Source organism: Aedes albopictus, chromosome 3, assembly GCF_035046485.1.
Source record: "Aedes albopictus strain Foshan chromosome 3, AalbF5, whole genome shotgun sequence".
Classification (NCBI taxonomy): Eukaryota; Metazoa; Arthropoda; class Insecta; order Diptera; family Culicidae; genus Aedes; species Aedes albopictus.
In genome coordinates this window covers 448,064,469-448,084,454 of record NC_085138.1, presented here as the reverse complement: position 1 = coordinate 448,084,454, position 19,986 = coordinate 448,064,469, and the positions used below count along the sequence as shown (strand labels likewise).

Here is a 19,986-nt window from a genome sequence, read left to right as displayed (position 1 = left end):
AAAGTTAAGTAACTGTTCGAAAATGAATTTTCCAGTGAGTTTACATGAATGAAGTGAAACCCACTGGAAAACTTAGTGGAACTCCGAAGAAAAACTATTGAAAATATCGTGCAGTAAATTGTATGTGATTTTCAAGTGGACTTCACTGCAGTCGAATGTATGAAAAAAGGAGCGAGTAGTTGCCACCCATCACTAATGCACCTTTCTTATAAGGACTATTCGGGTTGTCCTGAAATATGGAGACGAACCAAGTTTTAAATGTTTCGAGTTGAGGCTAATCGGGAATAAAGAATTGCAAAAACTGCTACATTTTTACCGAAAAACCACTTGCTTTCCATATAATTGTGTACCTAGTGAGAATAGACACATTCTACCGTGACGTGACGTTATAACGTTTTTACGCCTTTTCGGTAAGATTTTCCACTATAACTCATAAATAAGACCGCAAACATCAAATATTTTGTATATTCGGATTCGGATATAAAATTTGCAGTAAATTTGATCAGTTGAACCTAAGGAATTGTCATTGTCATTGGAAAAGCTGATTGAAAATGGATGAGTAGCGTGACGTTACAACGTTGTAACGTCACGCTATTAATATCCATTTTGAACATACTTTTCAAACAAAAATTAACTATTCAACAAATCATATTTGTTGTAAATTTCACAAGGAATCCTAACACGCAAAAATATTTGAGGTTTACAGTCGTATTTTCGAGTAATAATGGAAAATCTGATCAAAATGGTGTCAAAACGTTGTAACGTCACGGTAGAATCTGTCAATAGCTATACTAACCAATCATCTAAGTTTTTAATGTGTAGTTAGATGAAAAAAAACCTACTTCAGTTTTCCAATGGAATGTAAGTGAAATTTTCTCTTAGTGTAGATCTGTAATATACGGCACTCTTGCGTTCGACTAAAATACACCACAGTTAACTGAGCAATCGAAATATGCTAAAATACGTCAAAGAATTCTACTTTTAGGGCAAACATTTTTCTTTATATTGAAATGTTGCGAGATATTTTGTCAAACAAAGAACTAAAAATCGCGAAACATGTTGACAAACACGAAACATATCTATAACAGTATTGTTAAATGTTTTTAATACTCTCACCGCATCTCTGATTGACCGATGTATGCAACAGAACATAGTAACCTCTGGATTGCGTTGACTTTTTTCACACTAGGCTGCTTTGACCTATCTTGTATCAGGCACACCATTGTTGCCTTTTGCGCAGCTGACGAAGCATGCTGTACAAGTGTCTCATCTTTCCAATTAATTAGTTACTGATTATCTCGACGTCGATTCTATATTACTCGTACCGACATGAGATGTCAGTAGAGGTATCAGATTTGAGATTATGGTTATGGGAAAGTTGAAGATGTTAGATACCAAAACACCTTAATATCTCCATGCATGCTTTCATATAGCCACATTCAAATTATGTCAACCACCTTTGAAGAAACATATAATCGTAAAAAATACTGCATACGTCTTTAGCGTAACTTTTGATTATGTAGTCTATATCTGTATGACAGAACAATTCTACCAACAAAGATATGATACCCCAATTTACAAACGAAATCTTCCGTGATACGATTTCTTATCTTCTGTTTACCCACTCTTCAAAACGAAACACGTGTTTGTCCATCACTCAGTAGTACATAGCAGTAGCAGCAGCCGCAACACTTACCATTCATGACTAGAACTCCACTCGGATCGATGTATCCAAAGTACGGCAACGGGGCGGGATAGTCCAGCAGGTGCCCATCGGTAAGGTACGTTGAATCGGACGTAACCGATTCGGCGGTGGACACCGTTCCACTACCGAGGGCCGCATCACTCCCATCAGTCGTCGTTCCATTCACGGAACTGCTTCCCGTTGCGGTTCCACTCTCATTCGCTGATGTCGTTGATGTCGTTGTGTGTTTTTTCGGCCTGGATAGGTAGCCCTTCTTAAACAGTACATCCTGTCGTGGAGTAGTTATTTTCGTATATTCTTCTGCGATGTGAGAAAAGTTGAAGGTTAATTACGTCCTTGATAAAACTCAAACAATCTACGTACCTTCGTTAATGATCACAGCACCATTTTGTTCGCTTTTGGGTTCGTTAACGTTATTGGATCTACTTCTATCATTATAGCTACTGTAATGGGGTCTCCTACTACCGTTGTGATAATAACTACTCTTATTGTAATGACTTTTAAAATGAGCTGAATAGTTCCTCGAAGGATGAGTTCGATACCCATTGGGGTATGTTTGGCCATTGCTTTCGTCGGTGCTTTGACTTCGGAAATAACCGTTGTTGGTGTTCCATGGTGATTTCCGCTCAACGAACGCAACATTAGAGGGCGCGTTCTCTGAACACGATGATCTATCTAGGTTTGGTGCACTGTATGCGGATTTTTTGGTCCCTCGAGATGATTCGGATGCTGTGGATTAGGAAGAGAAAAGAACAAACGAATTACAATTAAATTAGAAAAAAATACCAGGGGTCTCTGACTAAACGGAGAATTCCAAACTGATCTCATTAAATCATTTCTTTCTTTGGATTCTAAATATCTGATGTAAACTGTGGGGTTATGGCTATGGATCGCCAATCCGGGTTCGATTCCCGTTCCGGTCGGGAAAATTTTCTCGACTTTCTGGGCATAGTAGTTTATCACTTTACTCGCTTCACAATATACAAATTCATGCAATGGCAGGCAAAGAAAGTCCTTCAATTAATAACTGTGGAAGTGCTCAAAGAACACTAAGCTGAAGAAAGGCAGGCCAAGCCCCAGTGGGGACGTAGAGCCACAAAGAATAAGAAGAAGAAGATGTAAACTGTGACACCATGCTGTAAACATGCTGGAGGCTACGGGTTCGATTCCCGGTCGGTCCAAGAATGATCACTGATCTCAGGTCATTGACTGAGGAACATCTCAGTTAGCAACTGTGGAAGTGATCATAGAACACGAATTTGAATAGCAGACTTTGTCCCAGTGTCCCAGTGAAGACGTTGGATCAAGAAGACATGAACATAACACATGAAAAATAAAATCGATTCCTTGATTTCAGCTATGCTTTTAGAAGCATTTTATGAATACTTTTCACCTGTCCACCAGTGTTATCAGCATAACTAAGTCGTGACTTCCACGGTCACATGGAAATAAGAAAAACCAACAGAAAAGTGTAATCTGGTTCCTAACATAGCATGCGTATCTGGTCTGGAGCACACCACTTGGACTAAAGGTGGATAACGTACGGAAAGAGATAGAGAAAATACTGCAAGACGGTACATGTGATTTGTTATTTCTGTATCGGCTACATGTGCTTTCTTCTGGTTAGCACGTCTTGAGGTCTCTAACTGTGCTCTGATTGACATTCGTTCAATGGAAGAAAACCAAAGGGTGGCCCAGGTTAATGTTGACTGTTTCCTTTCAGTATAGAAAAGTATCATTTCAAGTAGCATTTTTCAATGCTAGATGTATCAGGCATAACGCTTTGCACTGGCAGAATTAGTTAAGAGTTGGCCAACAGGAATGTGTCAGAGGAAGATTCGACAGTCGAGTCAAGTACGACACACCGAAGACGACCTTACAGTTGTGATCTAAATACGTATATCTGTCATAGGATGCAAATACTTAGTTGGAATAACAAACAACAGTACGCAATCCGATGTTCTTTTATTTAATGTAAAAAGAGTTATACGCAACGTCGTTGAACTGAATTGAAGATTTTCAGATCGGCTCGCAAAACCGATAAGAAAGCTCTCCGGTTTGCTGAACGATCCGGCTGGCAAAAACCTTTGATTCCAGTGTGGATGAAGCCAGTCGGTTGAACGAAATCCTTGCGAAATCTAAGTGTTTTGATTTTTTTAATAACCAATCAATATTTTCAACCTTGGTTTTCGTACACATGTAGAATATGGAACATACCTTTTTTGTCGTGGTAGAAAATGTTTTCCATTTTTGCAAAAAACATTTTTTTTGTGAAATTTTGTTAAAACATGGTCTACAAAAACAAAATCAATTAATCAATGGGGCACGTTCGGTGTAGTACTAGATTTGTAGTAATGAGCAAAATTTTAGTATGGTGAGAAGGTAAGTTCTCCGTTTTTGCAATGAAGTGGTGGATAACTGTGTTGTTTATGTTGCAAGAAATGGAGAAAACAACAACACTATTGCCCAAAATTTTGCTCAAACAGCATCAAATTAGGCAAGGAATCAGAATACCCACGCATCTTTAAAAAAGAGACTTTCAGCCCTTGGCTGGTTCGTTTCAGTGAAAAAAAAAACGACAAACATTTTCCACCTGGAAAGAAATCAGAAGATACCTTTATCCATACTCTTAATGTGTACGAAAACCGATTTTGAAAATATTGCTTCGTTATTTTATAAAAATAAAATCAAAACCAAAAAAAAAATGAGGAAATGAATCCAGTTTCGCCTTAAGGCTCTCAAATGCAACTTTGTTTGGGGTTTAATATTAATCACAAAAATATGGTAAATCGGTATGTGTTCAAAGTATTATTAGGAAATTTATCATATTTTGATCAACAAAAGTGTCAAGTGTTTTTAATTTCTCAAAACTATAAAAAGTTATGAAACATTATTTTGGCGAGAAGATTGCTGTACGGACAATACGACGCGATCAGTGAAGTACTAGATTGATAATAGTGAGCTGAATTTTTGTATGGTGAGATGATCAATTCTCCATTTCTGCAATGAAATGGTGCAAACACCATTTCTTGTCTAATTTGATGCTATTTGAGCAAAAATTTGGATAACTGTGTTGTTGAAGTTGCAAGAAATAAACAATACAACAACACAGTTACCCAAACGATACACACATGCCAAAGATTATTGATACAATTCATGGGCATTAGAAGAACGAGTTAAATTGTTTCGTTTCCAAATAAAAAATGGGTTTAGATCAATATAATTTTATGTGTTCATTTTTTTTTTCGCAATATGTAGGGGAGACTGAGGAGACTTGATCCCCTCACATTTTATCGGAATTAAAAACAATTTTCTTCTAGCATATTTTTTCCAAAACTACTCCTGGACAAACGACTATGTTTTGGCTACAAGTGATTTCGATTGCACATTGCATTATTTTTTTCAGTCCTTCAGAATTTTGTTAGGCAATTCCGAGAAATCTCAATAACTTTGTGAAAATTGAACCATTCGTATTGCATAGGTGGCGCTGCGGTGCTAACTTCTTTATTTCACATCCTAAAGTTTTGGCGTCTTCGGCAAAGTTGTAGAACAGGGAAAAATATGAAAAGTTGTCGAAGACACCAAAGCTCTAGCTCTCAAAATAACAAAGTTACATTGAATATTGTAAACTACTTAAATTTACTCTTTTATGTCATCCTCTTGGCTATCACCCTACATGTTGCCATGGTAATAGTAAACAATAATAGCAGTATGTCAATTTCTTGATTTTGCTTTGGCTGACCAAGCCATGTGGGAAATTACACTGTTGAAAATGCTTTGACATCCATGTGCACAACAGAACATGTGCTCGATGAACAAATTGAGATTTGAAATTATGAAAAGAAATCCACGTACTCCGGTGAGACTCGAACTCACGACTCCCAATTCGCTAGACGGGCGCTTCTATTCCTTCAAGCTACGGAGTCACTCGACTATCTCCGTCGCCAGCAGGCCTAGAACTGAATTCGATTCCACAATCGCACATGGTTATCTTCTTTTCACAATCCAAACCCCCTTCGGATGGGATTAGATGAACATCTAACACATTGTCTGTTGTGCACATGTATGTCAAAGCGGGAGAGGAAGTTATTTTTAATTGTCGAGAGCTTCGGGCACTGCCTTCCAATCACTTATTGGTATGGCAATTAGTGTGCAGTCGGACTCTCGACGGGTCGGTCCTCGGCCGACCGAATACGGTAAGGGTGACCGTAGCACCTTACAAATGTCAATTTCTTGATTTTGCTTTGGCTGACCAAGCCATGTGGGAAATTACACTGTTGAAAATGCTTTGACATCCATGTGCACAACAGACAATGTGTTAGATGTTCATCTAATCCCATCCGAAGGGGGTTTGGATTGTGAAAAGAAGATAACCATGTGCGATTGTGGAATCGAATTCAGTTCTAGGCCTGCTGGCGACGGAGATAGTCGAGTGACTCCGTAGCTTGAAGGAATAGAAGCGCCCGTCTAGCGAATTGGGAGTCGTGAGTTCGAGTCTCACCGGAGTACGTGGATTTCTTTTCATAATTTCAAATCTCAATTTGTTCATCGAGCACATGTTCTGTTGTGCACATGGATGTCAAAGCATTTTCAACAGTGTAATTTCCCACATGGCTTGGTCAGCCAAAGCAAAATCAAGAAATTGACATTTGTAAGGTGCTACGGTCACCCTTACCGTATTCGGTCGGCCGAGGACCGACCCGTCGAGAGTCCGACTGCACACTAATTGCCATACCAATAAGTGATTGGAAGGCAGTGCCCGAAGCTCTCGACAATTAAAAATAACTTCCTCTCCCGCTTTGACATACATGTGCACAACAGACAATGTGTTAGATGTTCATCTAATCCCATCCGAAGGGGGTTTGGATTGTGAAAAGAAGATAACCATGTGCGATTGTGGAATCGAATTCAGTTCTAGGCCTGCTGGCGACGGAGATAGTCGAGTGACTCCGTAGCTTGAAGGAATAGAAGCGCCCGTCTAGCGAATTGGGAGTCGTGAGTTCGAGTCTCACCGGAGTACGTGGATTTCTTTTCATAATTTCAAATCTCAATTTGTTCATCGAGCACATGTTCTGTTGTGCACATGGATGTCAAAGCATTTTCAACAGTGGAATAATAGCAGTAGTCGAACAAGATCATATATTTGAAATTTGAAATTCTTGCAACAATCATGCGTTTTAAGGAATAATATATACATTTGTCTAGGTATTACTAGTAGAAATTCCTGTTTAAATGTGTATGAATGATATATCACTAGCTGTCAATGTGCACTTTCCTGATTTTTCGCGAATTAAACATTTTTCGTAGGTGAATTCACTTCTAGTATCTTTTATACTTTTGTTTTATTCGTTTTAACATCAAATCAGAAACAATGTCAACAGCTGAACTGTACTGAAAGATTTATCAGATAAATGTTGACAAAATATTTATTCACGGTTTTCGTGGTCTTGACAAGCAAATTAAAGATAAATTATTTTAATTCACTAATATATTAGGGTAGGTAATCAAAATTTGAACCAAATTGCGGCTCTCTGAAGCAGTGCAAATTTTAAGTGATGTTTTTTCCCACATGGAAATAATTTACTACGGCAAAATCGTATGTACATGAAAGCCACGGGTATAAGCTTTCTGTTAAATGGTAAAAAGTTTGTATTTGCACCGAATTTCATTGAAATATTTGTTTTTTCATCAACAATGATTTTAATCTTAATTTGAACCATCGTAATCAAAATTTGAACCAATTTTAATCTTAATTTGAACTACTGGCGGCAGCAGCTCGAGCATCTTCCACAACAGCCAATTCCGTGCTGAACAATAGAAAAACACATGGATCTGCTATTTCCCATAACTATTTATCATTAGGCAGTGGAATTTCAACTAAGAATGTTCTAAACTCTTCAGGAACTTGGAAATTAAATTTGGAATTTTTCATCCCCCAAGAGTAAACAAAACAACAACTAGCGCAATCTGCAGGCCAATACTGGAAGCTCGCCCCCGTTTACTAGTTCAAATTTAGATTACAAATGGTTCAACTTAAGATAACATTCTCCAAGTAAGAATCACTTAAATTTGATAATTTTATGACAAATAATGCGGAATATTATTCGGTTGGTCGATTCTACGATAAAAAAGCTTTCATTTGACGTATTCACATATTGCGTGTGATACAATGCATGAGCTGTACGAGTGCACCGAAAATGTGCTTTCTCTTGGGGGAAATGGGTGGAATCACAGTGATTTTTCAATTGCCTGTTTTCCATGACAAAAACGCTGTTTTCAATGCTTTTAAAGTCCATGTTATCAGGTTATATTACGGAAGCTGTTTAACATCTTTTTCGGGACAATATTTGCCTGAAAAGTACGTCGTTTCAATGAATTTTGAAATGGTTCAAATTAAGATTACAATTTGACTAGTTCAAAGTTTGATTTCTTACCCTAAGTATAACTAATGTAAACAGCATTAGCTTGCGGGATTTTTCTTGAAAAAAAGTCGATGGGGTAGGTGGAATCTTATATGAAATTAAAAATGAATTGTCCCGATAGTGAAATGTTTCAAAAGATGCTCATGAAATCTCTAAGCAAACGCATTACGCTTGATATAATAATTGGATTCTATAGGGGTATCCAGATTATTCCATAATCGAAACTCCGTCCACAAAATTAGCCTATCTCCAAAATGTCATCATTTTTGGTGCCCGGGAACTATTTTTAAAAAGCATTTAAAGTTTGAATGGGGATTTTTTTTTGTTCGGGATGAACTGTCATTTTATCGATTGAACTGTCATTCTTTCGCTAAAAAACAAAAACTGTTTTGTTTATTTAACCATCAAAACAAAGGTATTGGAACGCAATAAAAGTGCTGTGCCATTTAGCAGTGGGTGGTTGACAACCACGCACAACCAGAAGTAGAAGAAGAAGAACGCAATAAAATCACGTTATACTGAGAAAAATGAGCTCTTTCTATTAGGATATAGACAATAGCAATACTTTGCTCACTAAACAACCCAATTAGGGTGTAAAGTAGGGACTCATTTAAGACGCTGCCATCCACTTTACGCCAACCACAATATCTCACTTATATCCGAATCTGTTTATTTTTTTAATTCGATTAGGCTCAAATTAGGCTCCTCTTTCGACTTGTCAAATACTGAATATAAACTTTTTTGGATGCATGACAACCTGGAATTCACGGTGGGCGTAAAGTGAGTGGCAACGTCTTGTAGGAGTCCCGACTGTTTAAAAAGATTTAAGAAGTGAAATTACTCACCTACGGAACGTACGTTTCATTAAGGCAAAACCAGGTGCAGATTACGCTATATCACTCATATACTGCCTATGATCGCATATCAGTCCCATATTTGCTGGGTTTCCTATTCATATGGGACATTTATGCGATCATAGGCAGTATACACTAAAACAGGAATTTTTACTAGTAATACCTAGATAAATGTATGTATTATTCCTCAAAACGCATGATTGTTGCAAGAGTGAAACACAATTTCAAATGTTCGATCTTGTTCGGCTACTGCGATTATTGTTTTCTGTTGCCTTGGCAACATGTAGGGTGATAAACAAGAGAATGACATAAAAGAGCAAATTTAAGTCGTTCGGTTATAATACTCAATGTAACTTTGTTATTTTAAGAGCTAGAGTTTTGGTGTCTTCGACAACTTTTCATATTTTTGCCTGTTCTACAACTTTGCCGAAGACGCCAAAGGCTCTAGAATTTGAAATAAAGAAGTAGCACCGCAGCACCACCTATGCGGCGGTTTTACGAACTAAATTCCAAGCGCAATTTGCGGCGCAGATAAAACCCAAGAACTTTGCCGAAGACACCAACTTGATAGGACGTAACCCCAATGTACTTGGGGTCTTGCTAAGGTCTTGCTAATTTCTGTTCCTGGCCCAGTGTGCAATGATCGGAACCCTGTACCAGTTATGGATACATGTTTAACTTCGGTTCCTTTTCGCACTATTTGCATGCATTCCTTATGGGATTAGCCATAGCTGGTACACTATGGCGAAAAAGAGAGCAAGGAAGCCGAAAATGATTTATTTCCACCATAATTTGAGCAATGTGATCTGTTAGCATAGCATAGCATAGCATGAACATTTGCACAAATCGTGGATGGAGTTGCAAAGATGAGTTTGAGTATATCCATTGTCATTACAGATTTCGATATTATCCACAATACCATAGACTCACTCATCTCCACACACCTGGCCAAGTCCTTGCAAGCTTTTTTAAGTTTAGGGAGCGATTTTTTCACTCCCGCTTGAGCATTATTAAACCTGGTTTAACAATATTGGTAAACCAGGGTTGCAAGTTAAGCGATGATGAAGAAATCGACCCTAAGTCCTATCATCAACTTAGAAAGCGTGCAGAACTGAAACGGCTTCCGATAGATGATAAGAAGGTAAAATAGTGAAAAAATATTCAAAACATATATAGAATAAATCAGAAAGATCTCACTATGTTCCATTTTGTCGGATAATTGTATCTACGTCTCGGTTTCATTCTATTCTGCGCTCAACACTCCCGGCATGGAATATTCAACCTGATCGTCTCCTCAAAGTATGTAATTCCGTTTCCGTGCCCGTTATTTCCGCACAGTTGCACCGCAGCACAATCCAGCAATTTTTTCAATTTTTAATAATTTCGGTTGAACTTAACAACAAGAACAAACAATCATCGGCCAAATTGACATTTTCTTGGACACGAGAAAATCCGCGACCGAAAAAAATACGTCAAGCTACGCGCACAGCTTGCTACGATCTTATCTTCTGTGAATGTGATCTGTTGTTCACATTTTTTTCTTGTTTATTTACATCGTTAAAGGGTGAAAATCAACTATGGCGAATAATTGGTACTATAGCCATAATTGGAACATTTATCCTATTTGTGAAAAATAAAATTATTTTCGGGAGCCTCCATTTACTTGAAATTATAGTATATTCAACGATAAAATGTGTCGGATAATTATTAGTTTAGAACAAAGCATGAAGTCTCCCCATTTTGAAACTTCGGCATATCCTTAAAATTTTAAGGAAATCTTGCAATTTCGAATACACATTCATCGAAAATACAAGAAAACTTTAAAAGAAAACGAATAGGAAGCCTCTAGAGATATTTTCCTTTCAAATGAACCATATGTTCAAAGGGGGAACAAGCGTCACCCATTTTTGAAAAATACATCATAAGACATGCCTCCATAAAAACACAGTTTTGAAAACTTTAACAATAATTTAAAGGCCTTCTTTGGTGTATAAACTTGCAAAAGATGTTTACCTGCCATTCTGTACGGAAAACGGATCTAGTTTTGTGTTTTTCTTAAAGTTACAGTTAATTAAGACAAAGGGATCAAGTCCATGTACTATGCAGTCTCCCCTACTTTGTTCTGAGCACTGAGAACAGCCACAAACATTTTTGTCTTCGTAAATACGGTTCTGGACCCATTGTACAATGGTACCTTAACATTACTGTACATGCAATTTTCTGAGTGTATCCTGTTTTTTATGCTAAATGAAATTCCTTGTGAAATTCCGTGGTGTTTCTGCTATTGTAGGGCATAGCCGATACAGTTTATAAATTGTTTCAGAAATTATAAATACACTAACGATTAACTGCCATTTCAATTTGAGCTCAATATCCAAAAAAGTTTCTTCTAGCTCTTATAGTAAACATGCTAACGAAGCAAATAATACCAATTTTGTTGATGTTTCTGGTAAAAGGTCCAAAATAGGGCTCTGTAAACTAGATGATTAAAATTTGAAGTTGCACAAAGTGGTAAAAAAATGTAGCATAGTAGAAAAGAAAAAAATCTCACGGATAAAATATTTAATTTCCAAACCCAATAAAAATTGCTGTATCGATAATAAAAGATATTTCTCGATTGGTAAGAGTAATTTTTACTGGAATATTTGATCAAGAGCCACCATTACGGGCCTCCTCAATACAAAATTTTTTGTTTTAAATTTCCCAACAACACCACTAGCAACAAACGTTAAGCAAACGAATGTCTTAATTACTGCTCACTGCATTCGTTTTCATGGTATGACAAGCTTTGCCATCTGAAGGATCGAAAGAGCTGAAAAAATAAGTTTCTTTAGATTAAATGCGTTCAGGAAAGCTGAGAAACTGTGCGGTAGTTCTTATGTTCCGTAGGAAACCCAAAAAAATAAGAAACTTGATCTCCGAAAACATGTTGTGGAAATGCCTTTATCGATTTTTTCCAAATTTTAATCAGGGCATTCCTTAGACAACTTGTTGAGAAAGCAAATGTGATAAATATTTAGATAATTTTTGGTGTTTAGTGAAAATAATGTTGAAATCATTGAAAAACACCGTTGTGCAAATGCAAATTTGAAAAATTAAGTTATTTGTTGGAGAACTCAACTGTTCTTTAAAATATCAAGACAATTGAAAGGAAATATAAAAATATGGAGTACAATATGCTATACTCTGAAGGAAGTTGGTAAAAATCATTAGAACAGTTCATTTAATCTAATAAACAAAGTGTATTTATAATTTCTGAAACAGTCTATAGAACTCAAAAATGAAATCCGACGCCATTTTGAAATCCAAGATAACGGATCATATCTAAGATGGCGGCCACGAAATGGTAGATTGAGCTATGATTCCATGCAATATGGGTATCTATCGATCGGGCTTCATGAGTAAAAGTCAAAAATCGATATTTGAGTCTATTTCGAAATCCAAGATGGTAGACCATATCCAAGATGGTGGCCACGGAATGATAGTTCGAGCTATGATACCATGCAATATGGGTATCTATCGATCGGGCTTATGAGAAAAATTGTAGAGGGCCATGATGGCGGACCATAATCAAGATGGCCCACCATATCCAAGATGGCGACCATGTAATGTTAGTTTCAGCTATGATACCATGCAATATGGGTATCTATCGATCGGGCTTATGAGAAAACTTGTAGAGGGTCATGATGGATGGTAGGGTAGTGGGTAGGGTAAATGGTGGAGCAGACGGTCGGGTAGAGGGTTTGGATAAAAGAGTGGAGTAGAAGGTTAGGGTAGAGGATACGGTAGACGGTAGGGAAGTGGGTAGGATAGACAGTAGGGTTGAGGGTAGGAAAAAGGTTAGGGTAGAGAATAGGGTAGACGGTACGATTAAGCATAATATACTCTAAGAGCAGGGGTTCCCAACCTTTTTTAGGTGCCGACCCCCTTTAAAAATAATCAAAACATCTGCGGCCCAAAGAAAATTTTTAGAAAAAAATATGAATTAAATTTACGAAACCAAGTTTTTTTTTGGGTGCAGTGACGTAGCCAGAAATTTACTGTGGGAGGGATTTTCGACGATCAATGATACGTTTTTTTTATTCGACACTCACATTTTGTAAACAATGATGTCATGTACATTCAATTTGAGTCGTAGCAGAAAATTATCTGCGCAGCCAAATTTTTTTCTTTAGAAGGCGTTTTATACTACTAATCTCTTCCTCAAATTGTGGCTTTTGGGGGTGGCGGTATACAAAATTAAAAATTGATATAATTTGCACAAAATAGAATAAAAATACATATATAATTTTTATGGTAGCATCGCGGCCCCCCTGAACTGGCCTCACGGCTCCCCAGGCGGTCGCGGACCACCGGTTGGGAACCCGTGGACTAGAGGGTACGGTAAAGGACAGGGAAGTGGTTATGGTAGAATATAGGGTAGAGGGTAGGGCAGATGGTAGGGTTGAAGGTTATGATAGAGCGTAGGATAGAGGGTTAGAATAGAGGGCAAAGAAGACAGTAAGGTAGAGGCTAGAGAGTAGGGTGAAGAATTGAGATGAGATTAGATGAGCCGAGGTTTTTTTCGATATACCTTTAGGAATCCTTTCCAGGATTTCTTCAGGCATTCCTTTCGAGAATCTTCCCAGATTTATTTCTGAAATTCCTTCAGCTATTGCTTCCGAAATTGCTGTACAGATTGCTCGGGAGTTCTCTTCAGGGATTTTTGTAGGGATTGCTTTGGAAAATCCTGAAAGGATTCTTTAAGTTATTCTTTTCTGCATTCCTTCAGGAATTTGTGCTGAAAGTCCTTCAAAGATTCCTTTCAGGATTCCTGCTGTGATACCTTAAGGGATTCCTTCCAAAAAAATATGAAAAAATATGGTATTTACAGGAATACCTGCTCAGCTTCTGACCAGCATTCCTGTCATGATCTCTCTAACGATTCCATCAGGTATTCTTTGCGGGATTCGTTCAGGAATAAGTTCAGTGATTTCTGTCAGAATTGCTTTAGAAAATACTGAAAGGATTATTTCAGAAAGTTCTTTTATGGATTTCTACTGGAATTACTTGACAGATTCATTTTAGTATACTTTCATTGTGTTCTGTCGAAACATATTCAGAGAAACCTTTCTACGAGCCGGGATTCCCGTTCGGGATTTATACAGCAATTCCTCCCAGTATTTCTTCTGTGATTATTTCAGGGATTCCTATCAAGGTTTCAGCTGAGATTCCCTCAGAATTGCACCAAATATGCCTCTCAGAATTCCTTCAGTAAATCTTCCCGGGATTCTTTCAGGTATTTCCACCAGGAATGCTCATCCCCCCTGCGTTATGTTTTGAAGACTTTTGTTCGTAATTCTTAATAACAATTGGTAGATCGAATAAAATTAAATTTTTGGGTGGTTTATCATTTTTCATGTAGCCGAAAACACATTATGTTTACGATGTAACTTTGAAAGTGCCCAGAATAACACCATAAAACCACATATTGTTCATGAATAAAAAAAAAATCATGAAGTAGAACAAACATAAGTGGAGAAGCCGTGTAGACTATATCTGGTTGAATTTTATATCAAAACATGGAATCATGATGAACCTGGGCGTGTTAGTGGAATACCTATAAATACGAGACATTGAAGACGACCTTATAGTTGTGGTCGAAATACGTATCTGTCAAGGGATACAAAAATAAAAGGAACAGTACCTACCACGATTTTTTTTTAAAACATGCAAAATTTCTGAAAAGTTTACGTATGGTGAGTAGGGGTAGGCGGGGCAATATGGACACCCTAAGGTTTTTGCCAACTTTACCTGGCAAGATGTCAAAAAAGTTTAGTTTTTTGATACATGTATCCTTTTAAAGTCTATTTAGCATCTATTGCATAAGAATGCTCACGAAGAAAAATGATTTATCCACTTCAAAAAATGTTAAGAAAAATGTTAGTTTTTCATGACCGTCTTCAAGCATACGGGGCAAAATGGACACCCCCATGGGGCAATATGGACACCATGAGACTTTTATGAATTTCGTACATTATTTACTTTATAGGTGTCATTTCATTACAAAACAAATATTATGGATGAATAATACGCCGAAGTAGTTCATTTTTGTTCAGTTAATTTAAATTCAGGCTGTTTTGGATAAAGCTTCGTTTTTGTCGACATGTACAGCGGTGCCTAGAACAACTATTTTCCACTGCTGTCGTTTTTTGACCAATTTGTTTCACTCTATGTCTACTATAGTGAACATTTAACCGAAAATATACTGAAATCGAAGAATTTGGTTGGTTTGTGATTTAGGTTATATTTTTTCCTTGCCGCTTCTTTCAAAAGGTGAGTGTCCATTTTGCCCCAAGATATTTTCAAACTTGATTTTTGATATAATAAAGAAGAAAATATAAACATGTTAAACATGTAGATACAGCAAAACTACTTGCATGTGTTCTAGAAATATCAGGTTTTAATAGATCTGCTATAAATTAATCACTAAATCTTATTTTAGATGGTGTGAAAACTATAATTTCCATGCACAAAAAACGGAGGACGCAACTTTTTCGTGTAAAATCAAGTATAATTTTAATTTCGAATGTTTCTTTCCTGAAACTACGTTTTAGACAAATGGACTATATTCTCTATTCATTAAAAGGTCAAAAAAGTTCGCATATTTCAAAATATTGAGGGTGTCCATTCTGCCCCGGGTGTCCATATTGCCCCGCCTACCCCTTGTGGGGTACTGAAGGGAAAACTCAATTACTTTATAAGAAATTATTATCTGTGTAAAATCTAGCTTCTACAGTATTTAACGTTTGGTTAAGCTACACAGAGTGAGCACTCTTTATTTGATTTGTTAAAAACAAAAAATGAGAAATGTTGAACACTGCAGTCGATACTACATAAAGGGGCCGTTCATAAACCACGTACACTGGGGATCTGGCCAAAGTCTACGCTCCATACAAATTTCAAAATTTTTGTATGGACAAAAGTCTACGAGGGGGGAGGGGGGGTCTGAGATGGCCAAATTTCGATCTACGTGGCTTATGAACAGCCCCAAAATTACAAGGACCATGCATTGCATACTTTTAGGCGTTTATCGGGTTATGTTTCTGCCCCAAATTTATAAGTCCTTTTTCTATTCTTTTTGAGTGGTTATTATCTCTTTCACTTGTTTAGAGCTGCATTGGATCTATACGGATCAGAATATAACGAAAGCGTAGAAGTTGTGTTGAAATAGAACTCGAGAAAATTATCAGATACTGAGGACCTACAATGAAGATTTTTTTTGGAACTACACCATAGACTTCCATTTTTTTCGTCAAATCATGCTTATTTTACTGCAACTTGACCTTTAATAACAAATTTATTTAAAGATTTAAATTGTGAGACACCTTGGGCGTTAACGGGTTAAATTCATAATTTTATTGTTTATCTTGTTCGTCGTTCAGTTCAATGAATATTTATTGTTCAGCTAATGTCATGTCGAATACATTTTTGGACGGCAAGATCAATTGTAGAATGTTATAAAAATGTCAAATACACCAAAACTCAACTTTGAAAAATTAGTGTTGATGATACAGGGCCCGTAGACACTTTTCCATAAGCTGAAAGTTACAAAAATGACAGAGTTGTAAGCAGTCGAAGCCCATTTTTGTAGAATTGTGATCTCATATGTTGTCAAACAAAATTATCGAATGCTTTGCTGTGCTAAGACAACAACGTGGGCCACCCTGTAGACTTGGAGTTTGAACATTGTGCAGAAGAGTCGCGGTTTAAATTTAAAATTCCCCTGTATGTAGATAGGTACTTACCGGCTTCGTGGTGTTCGGCTGCGGGAACTGTGCCGGCGGTAGTACTAGCTAGCGAAAGGGACACCCATTTCGTTTTCTTCTTGGCTCCCTTCGCCATTGGGAGTGATTGCTGGGGATTTTACCGGTGCCGTTGCCGTTAGAACTGAATCACTTAACACTTTTTTTTTTTTCTTTGCTCGGGTTGATGCTCTTCTCCCGAACCGATAATTTTGTAATTAGGTATTCTCACTCGCGGATGCACTGGGAAAGCGATAATTCTTCTTTGACCTATTCAAGAAAAGATGGTCCGATCTGAATGAATGAGGAGAAAATTTTTGGCGTCCGCGAAATAAAACAATTTTTACGAGCCACTAAGTCTGAACAACTATTTTTTCCCTTCTGAACCACACACATGCATTGCTCGAGGAGCCCGATGATGTTCAACCGTTTCCTTATTTAAAGAAGCATCACTCCTGTCTCCGTCGCCGCTCGTTGCATAATCGTTGTCGCCACCGCTGTGCCGCCGTCGCGCGTGTGTCTGTATGAGAAACTCACGTGCTTCGTGATGTTTTTTCTTCGACCACGCTTCCCTACATCTAATCGTCACTCTTCACATGGTTTAGCGCTTAGCACATTGCCAAAAATGTACCTTTTTGTGTTAATTTTCTATGGGGGAATTTTCCACTCGTTTTCCACACTATCCTCCCTATACTGGGAGCGATTTTCCTCGGCCCAAACGTTGCGTTGGTATTTCGGTTCTCGCGTTGAGCCTTCCGTCCGTGGATTCTTCTCCGCGACGATGACGACGACGACACGGTCACAGGGAAGGTATTTATGTTTTCTTCTTTGCCCCAATCAGCTGTTACATAACTCTCAGAAAATGCAATTGAACTTTTCCTACTTTCTCGTTCTCACTACAACTGGCTTCGTGACGAAGGAGGGAGGGGTGATGAGGTGGGTGGTGGGGAATCTTTACCAGAACAATCTCTGATCGTTTCGACGGTTATGTGATAATCAATAGGCAGGATGCTCCACTTTCAAAGTCTCGTTTCACTATGAAATAATCTAGTAGTCGACGGTATACACTATATTTTTGTTTTATTTATGCCTGCATAAAGCACTCTGTACTCTTTATAATATTGATTGAATACAGTGATTAAAATCGCGAGCTCAGCTGGTGCGAGAGGGGGGTTGGGTCCGATAGGGGATGATTAATTCAAAACAAATTTCAGCATCTATAGAAAACCTTGCACATACAAAAAAAACTCACTATTATGTGTATATTTTCGGAGGAGTTCCGGTCGAATAGGAGACACGATCGGTCGTTTGATATACTATTCTTCCAGTGTGGAAAATCGATACACGCATCAGGGACACTTTCAGGGCACCACCATTCCTTGCGGGCTGTATCCCTTGGGAGCACACCGTTCGAAAAAAAAAAACCGATTATACAACACCCACTTCCTCTGCCTGGCTACGACAAATTGGTCTTGGCGATAGCACCGACAATATCCTCTTGCTTTGCATGTTCGATACTGAAGTGCTATTTCGGTATCCAACCGCTCGCTACCTCTGACTGGCAGTCTGTTTTTCCGTTTTTCCAATTTCGCTCCCGCTCGCGAGCGCCTGATGGCTCTGAAAAAGCCCTCTCGTGTACTCAGTGCTCTCAGAATCTCAAATGCAATTTATACGTATACGGCGTTAGACTGATGTAAATTAAAGTCACGTTTGATGTAAATATCTTTGATATTGATGTCTACATGCAGGGAACAGAAATCAACTTCGGCTGAAAATGTAAGAACATGGTTTTCTGGCGAAATTCCCTGGCTTGTGAGCATTGAGTTCTCGAAACTACAATCTGAGAGCCTCAGTTGACAGTGCAGTCAACGTTCCTGGAGGAATTCTCGGAGAAGCTGCTTCAGGAAAACCCGATGGTATCAGGTATCAGGTATCAGAAGGCCGGCTCCAGAGGCACGTTATCCTCCATTTGGGACATTTGTGCCATCGCCATACATATGAGCCTATTTTATCATTTACCTGAGGGATAATGGGACAAGGGATGGGAATTGGGAAAGGGAAAGGTGATGAAATAGGAAGGGTGCCCTAGAAGAGGGAATGAACGCATAAGCGTAACGAGAGCTAATAGCTCATACCACAACGGGGTTAATCAGTGCCCTGAAAAGGGCACTGTAAAACGCATAAGCGTAAAAAGAGCCTATAGCTCATTGGAGGTAGCTTGCGACGTCATGCGACTTTCAATATGACATAGAAAGGCACGTCATCAAAAGCATCCTCAATATTCAAGAAATCACCCAAGCAAAAACTACGTTTGAGCGAGTGCTTTCTTGAAAACGTATACAACTTTATGTAAAAGAGTCACTGTGGACATCCCAAATTGGGAGACATGTGAGTTCACAAGAACAGGCATGTTAGCCAGACGAACATCACAGATGTGATAATCGACAATGCGTTTCGAGCATTTCAGAAAGAACGACGTAACCAGATAAATCTGGAACTTATACCTTCTTTATACAACGCACGCACCCTTTCGGGATAAAACTACAGAGTAATTTCATGCCATGAAAATACCCAATAGAAAACTACAAGAGTTCTAACATGTTTGAAAAACTCAAATACCTCTGGAGAAAAATAGGATAAAGCCCCATTTGCTCCAGGAGATTTGAAGTAAGCAGAGCTTTTTAGTGCTCACTAAATCGATTCTATAGCTACAATCCTCGGGGTAGAAGCTAAAGATTCGTAGCTATACAAAAGACTGGTTTATCCGAAGATATTTAGAACTTGAACAGGTCCGAGTTCCATTCAGGAATACCTCTTGCGGTCCGCACAGACCGCAGAGGACAAGCTTCTTTCAAAGCAGTAGCTATGGTATACCACAATGAAGGGCGTTGTAATAACAAAACCATAATGAAACTCTCTTGGAGTAGCAATGGAAGCGAGTTATCCATAAAATGTGATTGCAACCAATTATTACAGGTTCCCTAGCTTGTTGAGCAGGGACGCCTGAATACGCAAAGTTTGCGAAGGAACACTCCAAAGTACGAAAAGGTCAAATGGAGAGTCCTCATCTGGCGCATGCCAATCAGTCAACTCATGACAAATTCTGCTCATGCAGAGTTGGGTTAGGTGCAATTCTATGTTAAGTTAACCATGAACTGTACTACCTAAGTATTCCATCAAACTGAAGCATCTCAAATCAATGTTTGAGCTACTTCAGATGC

At 38.2% G+C, this 19,986-nt stretch overlaps 1 protein-coding gene across 2 annotated transcripts in view; it reads right to left on the bottom strand.

Annotated features, from left to right (window-relative positions):
• Positions 1-18,403, bottom strand: part of LOC109407553 (uncharacterized) — a 31,490-nt gene extending 13,087 nt beyond the window's left edge. The window contains exons 1-4 of one of the 2 annotated variants that reach the window (XM_029864562.2): positions 18,018-18,403; positions 16,769-17,035; positions 2,069-2,434; positions 1,697-2,005 (exon numbers count right to left, since the gene is read on the bottom strand). In XM_029864562.2, coding sequence (XP_029720422.1) covers positions 1,697-2,005; positions 2,069-2,434; positions 16,769-16,865 — 772 coding nt within the window. In that variant the 5' untranslated portion in view covers positions 16,866-17,035; positions 18,018-18,403. The remainder of the gene's footprint in view (positions 1-1,696; positions 2,006-2,068; positions 2,435-16,768; positions 17,036-18,017) is intronic. The other variant, XM_029864563.2, reaches the window with a different exon arrangement.
• Between the last annotated feature and the right edge of the window lie 1,583 nt (positions 18,404-19,986).